Genomic DNA, 6819 nt, shown 5'->3' with positions numbered 1-6819 from the left:
ATGGGGTCCCTCTCAAGCGGCCCTGGAAGGGACATGAGCTCCTTGCGACAGTTCTGGTGTGCCAGCCGATCGCTTGTGCTGCAAACCAGCCTGGATGAGGAACTTGGAACAGTGCGGCAGGAACTCCGCAGCCTCAGGTATGTTTCCTGCTGGCAGATCCTGCCGCTTTTCCATCCTGTGTCATCTGTGGCTTGCCTGACTTCAATCTGCCAATACTAAACTGAAAAGCAAGAAGGGAACCTAGGCCAGAGGCATGAAATGGAGATAAACTAACCTCACAGCTCTGTGGAAGCAACTGTACTTGTGTCACCCCTCAAACCCACCGTAAACTGTAAAAATAATTAGGAAAAAAAACATTGGCAGTGCTTTCAAAATGAGTTGAAGATGGTTTTTGATGTAAATGTGAACTCCCTTCAATTGCTTCAGAGTAATGGCCCATTTTGACTGTTACCAGGCAGAAGCTTGTCCCGGTTCTGCTATCCTGGTATCTTTTATAACTGTCAGTTCTCTTTCAGTGCTTTGAGCAACAAGACCAGCTCTATGAATTTGGGTGCAACCACAACATACCACTTTCTTTCTCAGCACACTTTCTCAGGTTTGAAGGCAAGGAACTGAAAGCAGCATTTATCCTTGGAAGAGGACAGTGTCCCTGCCAAATGCCTGCTGTGGGTAAGCCACTTGCACCCCTGGAAGAGAAGGCAAGACCTATTCACAAAACTCCCAGCCTGAAAGCACTCCTGGCAGCTCTCTTGGACACAGGAGAAAACTGAGCCAACCTTTTAACATCGCTATATATTTCCTTACAATATCTCTCTATAAAGAATCATATAAACTGTATGGCAGAGGTAGGAACTGCATGGTTTTCAAGATGTTGCTGGATGGCAGTCCACAGCATTCCTTGCCATTGGCTGTGAAGTCTAGGTGTGATGGCACGTGTCCATCTGTTGCTGGATGTGGTGGTGCTTTATTCTGAAGTAGCGTTTGAATACAGTTCCATCTTCCATGATATTATCCTGCATGCTGAGCTTTGCCCAGAGAGAAGGCATTTGATGGAGTATTGGAGTTGTATTCTCTTGTTAAATCCTGTTTGGCCCCATTTTAGTATCTGGTTTCCCAGAATTTCAAAGTGATCTTCACTTTTTCCGCCCATAGTGAAAATTGAGTTTTTCCTCCTGTTCAGATTTGTAACAAATATCCTGTCATCTTAATGGGTTCCAGGGTTTTTACTGTAGTCTGGTAACCTTCCTCCTATGAGTCTCACACCCATTTTTCCAAAGTGTGAAATAAGGTGGTTCTGCTTCTCTTTAGGCCTGTTTTCCCATCCTTCATCTCCATGCATTTTCATCTCCTTGTGGATCATTCATGTCCATATTGTTCTCTGAGGTACTAAATGTTATTTTAAAAATTACTTCCATGCTACCTCACCATCTAACTCCACAGTGTGTCTTTTACAAGTAGTAAACTGAGCAAGGGAATAGAAAATGGGCTCTTGGTGAGTTGGCATTCCTATTGTTTTACTTGTATTTGACATTGTCCTGATCTCTTCTCAGGCCTCATGTTGGAGCATGCAGGTATTCTAGCAAACATGTCCCCTTCACCTTAACACAGTATGTGGAGGGAAAATGGCAGCCTCTTTCATAAATCTATGCTTCCTGAACAGGAATAATTGGAATTCAGTGGCTTGAGTGTTGGGCTGCGACTCTGGAGATTAAGGGTTCAGTTCTTCACTTGGCCATGAAATCCATTGGATGACTTTGGGCAACCCATGCTCTCAGCCTCAGGGGAAGGTCATGGCAAACACATCTTGCCAGGAAAATGCCATGATAGGTTCACCTTAGGGTTGCCATAAGTCATAAATGACTTGAAAGCACATAACTTTTCTGGACATTTTGTTGCCTGTATACTTGAACCTTGTGTGTATACTTCCGCAAGAAAACTAGGCTTGTGTGTTCACTGCTGGTACTACTGAAGCCTATTGCAGAATCATAGAGCTGGAGGGGACTGCAAGGGTCATCCAGTCAAGACTCCTGCCATCCAGAAATACACAACTGAAGCACTCCCAAAAGGTACATGTCCAATCTGTTTGAATACCTCCAAAGGAAAGTTCACTAGCTTCTGAGGCAGCCTATTCCACAGTTGAAGAGCACTTACACTATCTTTTTTCTTGCAATTTGAATCCATCTGTTCATGTCTTGATCTCTACAGCAGCAGCAGACAATCTGGCTCCATCTTCTGTATGACATCTCTTTGGGTATTTAAAGATGGCTATCATGCCACTTCTCAGTCCCCTATTCTCCAGCCTAAACATACCCAGCTCCCTTGTAGGTCTTGGTTTCCAAACGTTTACTAACTTGGTCGCCTTCCTCTGGGCATATGCTTGTGGATATCTTTGAACAGTGGTGTCCAGGAGTGGACAGAGTCTGCCAGATGAGGTCTGAGTAAAGTAGACTCGAGTGTAGAACCATTACCTCCCTTCATCTGGACAGTAAACTCCTGTTTATGTACTAAAACCACCACAGGAATTGGGCAACACATTCCTTTCTAGGTTGCAGATTTACTTTATGGGAGGCTCATGGTGGATGGATCTCTGTTCCTTTGATTTAGTTCCATTTTAAATACTGCTAATTTAATTTCTTCCAACAGCTGGACTTGTACTAAAGCAATCCATAGCATATGTAGCTGTAAGAGTTATTTCTTTTGCATACATGGTCCTATAATAGGGACTTGAGGAAAGAATAAGGGACTAACTGAACAGAATGTGGGAACCTTGGCTTAATATCTTACTCAGGATCTCACATACCTTCAGCAATTTCAAAACAGGCCAAGTTGCATAGTGCAGACCTGCCTGTGTACCTCAATGAAGAGGAAAATGTTAGTAAATACATGTTCTACAGCTCTGGAATAAATAAAAGTCTCTCTCTCTGGCGTAGTGGCAGACAAGGCAGATGCTACAGGGAATTCTTCCACTTCATAGCCATTCTTGTGTCCACCAGCGTTACTCAGAATACCCCCGTCTGAAGCTATTCAAAGGATTGCCAGAACTGCTAAAAGCACAGAAGCCGTTCAGGGAAGGGAGCAAATGTTAAGGACACTTTAGGAATGGGCTGCTGTAGTTCACTGTGTAGTTAATATCATCCTGTGGGTGGAGTCTCCTTGGCTGAAATGTGCCTCTCTGGGGGGCTGGTACAGCTTCAATCCTGTTGGTTTTCTCCTGCTTTAGTGAATGTTGATGCAAGTGTCAAGCCAAAGCCATTTTTGATGGCAACATTTTCTCAAACAGCTTTGCAAGTTCTTATGGCATCACGAAGCTTTACGATTAAAATAGTGCCATCTCTGTGTAGGTTCTGCTCCACCTTCGGCACATCCCAGTCCTCTTAACTTCTAAGAACAGACTGAGGAAGCAAGACTCAAACTGTGGTTGGCACAAGACATAATGCCAGGACGGTCTCTGCCTGGGCATGGGATGATGACCACTGCTCCAGATGGACGTCCCTCTGAGACAAGCCAGGGCCTGCTCTTTCCCACAGCAGGAGTGGAGGAAAGCCTGGGATGTGTTCTCCAGGAAATGCTATGAAATGGGAGGAGAGAGGCTTCCTTTTTGTTCCCTATAAATAATAAATTACACATCTAGACTGCCATCCTGTGCACTCTTGTTTGCGAGTACAAAACGGGACCAGCTTCTAAAGTAAATATAGAGGGCTGAACAGCATGCAAGGGCAGGGTTGCTACCGGTCACTTAGGAACTTGTGCTTATTGGAGAAACACAGTAGACTGAAACTGTGACCCATGGGGAAAGGGGCCCCACTGATTCTGCCCTCCTTTCCTTCAACTCCCTTCTTGGGAGTTTTCTAAGCGCTGCTCTCAGGCCCTCTTGATCTGGCTGACACTCACCAGTCCTCTCTCTGCCCGGCTCAGCTTTCTGCTGTTCTAATCTTGTGACTTTTCCTCCTATTGAGCTCTTGTAGGTTTATATGGGGTGGGGGACATGGCTTAGGATCTGCCACTGGTGTTAAATTGTAACCAAAAACAAAAAAGAGAGGAAAATATGGATTACATTACAAATAATAGAAGGCCTAGCCCCTCTGCCCTCATGGAAAGAAAATGCTCTGGATTATAAAACAGAGTAACCCCAGATGTCTCAACATGTCAAGCATCAGTAACAGGTCCTGAGGGACTTTCAGGGCCCTCGGTCCTGGCAGGCGTGTGTCTTCAAGGCAGCCTGCTCACTACAACGGAAGAGCGCCCAGCCAGCCACCTGAGTCCCAAGAGGGCTGGGCAGTGCTCCTGCTGTGGCTCCCTCGGCCATCTTGCCTCTGCCCCAGCCTTTAGGCAGCCGGCCGGCCGGAATGTGGATTGCAAAGAACTGTCCAGGCGATGGCTGGTGTCCAAAGGCAGCTGGGTAGGAGAAAGGGGGAGGCTGGAGGTAGGAAAGTGAGCTGGGTGATTCAGTTGCGCTTGTTGGCTAACTGCCGGTCTCGCTTCTTCTTCTCCATCAATCTGCAATAAGGGGGAAAGAGAATCCAGGCTTAGGATGGGTGGGCAGAGAGCCTCCCTTCCAGAAGGAAACAGGTTGAGCAGCTTTGGAAAGCAGGGCCTAGGAAATAGAGCTAGCGTGATGCACTGATTTGGGTGTTGGACTAAGACTCCAGAAAACCAGAGATGAACCCTCACTCAACCCGGGAAACCGTGTCGGTGGCCTTGGATAAGACACATTCTCAGCCTCAAAGGAAGGCAAAGGCAAACCAACTGGGAATATATCTTGCCAAGAAAGCCACAGGAGAGGGCTGCCCTATGTTGCAGCCGACGACGATATGTAACAACAAGGCAGTGAAAGGCTTTCTTGACCATTTTTTGAGGAGTCTTGAGTAAAATATGCAAGGCGGCCACATTGACCATAAAACCTAGATTCCACACTGTAGTAATATCTCGACTAGGCCAAGCAGAAGGTGGAAAAATTCCTCACACTAGCTGACTGGCTTCCTCATCAGGCAAAGATGGTGAAAAGAGCATGCAAGGGGAGAAAAGTGATATTGCTATCGAAGTCTGCCTGCTTGCCTTGCCATCCTATAATCCTGACCTGTGACTCTTAAAAGCATCACTTTCCTTCCCCTCCATGTTTTTTTTAAACCCTCTTTGCCTGATGGTTTTCTGGAGTGGACTCTGAAAGTCAGTTTGAGTATTCTTGCATCTTCCAGTTGGCTTAATAAACCTATTGGCTCAGCGATTACTCTGGATTCTCTACTGTATATTTAATTAGGTTTGGTGGATTCAATAGCTGAGAGGCATTTCTTCTGCAGAGAGCTTCCTCTTCATAGGAAGAGGAAGCTCCATAGAAGCAGCCCTGTCACATAATAGGAAAGACTACAAACTGGGAAAGGCATAACCTTTCTGTCTAAACCAACGATGGAGGACCTACACAACTGGGCAGCATTCTTCTCTCTGGCTGACAAAGTGGTTTCCACTCACTTCCGGTTGCGCACTTCGGTCAGTTCCATGAGCCGCTCTTGTGCTGCGCGAAGCTCATCCAGCCTCTGCTGGTAACGTGAGTCACAATTGTTGCTGTGTACAAAGCTGGACACTTGGTTGGAGAGTTCGTTGGCCCGGTCCCGGAGTTGCTGGATGGAGGAATACAAGTTCTCATCATCTTCTTCCTGCAGCAGGTAAAAGAAGTGAAATGTAATGCTGTGGGTGGTAAACACTGCAATTCCTTGAGTCTCACAGGCTTCTTGAAAACACAGCTGGACACAGTGCTTACCTATAAGTTTCTAGAGCTGCTTTTGCAAAGGATTCTTACAATTGTTTTCCTGCGCCTGATAGCCTAGGCACCTGGGAAAACTTGCTGCCTCTGTGGCTATAAAGTTCATCTTTGAGATCATATATGTTCTAAGGGATCATGAAAACCTGTCTGGTTCAAATTACTTGGATGAGGAATAACTGGTGCCCTCATCATATACAGCAGAAATTGCAGCCACATGTGAAAACTCCAAGAAGGCCTGGGCTGGGAATAAATGCACATGTTGCATGCTACCCATGAAAGCACCCAAGTGCTCTGCAGAACCTCGCAGAATACAGCAGTTAAATAAAAATAATAATAAAAATATTTTTTTTTATTTTTATACCGCTTTTCCGCAATGATCAAAGCGGTGTACAGAAAATGCAATAAAAACAACAATACAGAATAAAAATTTCAATAAAAACATAGCAATAACACTATATTAAAACATTACATTAAACAAATAAAACCAATTACCCCAAATCAAAGCCAGCTGAATTGTTAATCCATGATGCCAGTACATATAGGGGGAAGCCACATAGTATCAAGGGACATGGGGGAAAGCCTGGTGGGAAAAAAGGGTTTTAAGCTTCTTTTTGAACAAATCCAGGGAAGTGATGGAACAGAGCTCATCAGGAAGAGTGTTCCAAATTTTAGGGGCTGAGATGGAGAAGGCCCTTTGCGAGGTTGATGCATATCTCGCGGTTGGAACCCTCAACAAGTTCTTCCCGGCTGACCTGAGTGTGTGGGGCAGATTATATGGGGAGAGGCGGTCCTCCAAGTAGCCTTGGCCCAAGCCATTTAGGGCTTTATAGGTAATAACCAACACCTTGTATTGTGCCCGGAAGCGAATGGGCAGCCAATGAAGATCTTGCAGAACAAGTATTATATGGTTGGTCATGGAACATCCAGCGACCAATCTTGCTGCCATATTCTGCTCTAATTGAAGCTTCTGGGTTTGGTACAAGGGTTGCCCCATGTAGAGCACATTACAGAAATCCAATCAAGAGGTTACCAGAGCATGTACCACAGTTTCAAGGTCCCCT

At 45.4% G+C, this 6819-nt stretch overlaps 1 protein-coding gene across 3 annotated transcripts in view; it reads right to left on the bottom strand.

Annotated features, from left to right (window-relative positions):
- Positions 1-773: 773 nt before the first annotated feature.
- The window catches only part of LOC149317740 (1-phosphatidylinositol 4,5-bisphosphate phosphodiesterase gamma-1-like), a 100834-nt gene continuing 94788 nt past the window's right edge, over positions 774-6819 (bottom strand). For 2 of the 3 annotated variants that reach the window (XM_089518126.1, XM_089518127.1), the window contains exons 32-33: positions 5467-5651; positions 774-4497 (exon numbers count right to left, since the gene is read on the bottom strand). In XM_089518126.1, the coding sequence (XP_089374252.1) occupies positions 4446-4497; positions 5467-5651 (237 nt within the window). In that variant the 3' untranslated portion in view covers positions 774-4445. Of the gene's footprint in view, positions 4498-5416; positions 5652-6819 lie in introns of all 3 variants that reach the window. The other variant, XM_089518128.1, reaches the window with a different exon arrangement.

Source organism: Sceloporus occidentalis, unplaced genomic scaffold (genome assembly GCF_023333645.1).
Source record: "Sceloporus occidentalis isolate IW3139 unplaced genomic scaffold, rSceOcc1.0.p SCAF_3, whole genome shotgun sequence".
Taxonomy (NCBI): domain Eukaryota; kingdom Metazoa; phylum Chordata; class Lepidosauria; order Squamata; family Phrynosomatidae; genus Sceloporus; species Sceloporus occidentalis.
The sequence above is the reverse complement of the archived record's forward strand: the minus strand, read 5'-3'. Positions and strand labels throughout refer to the sequence as shown.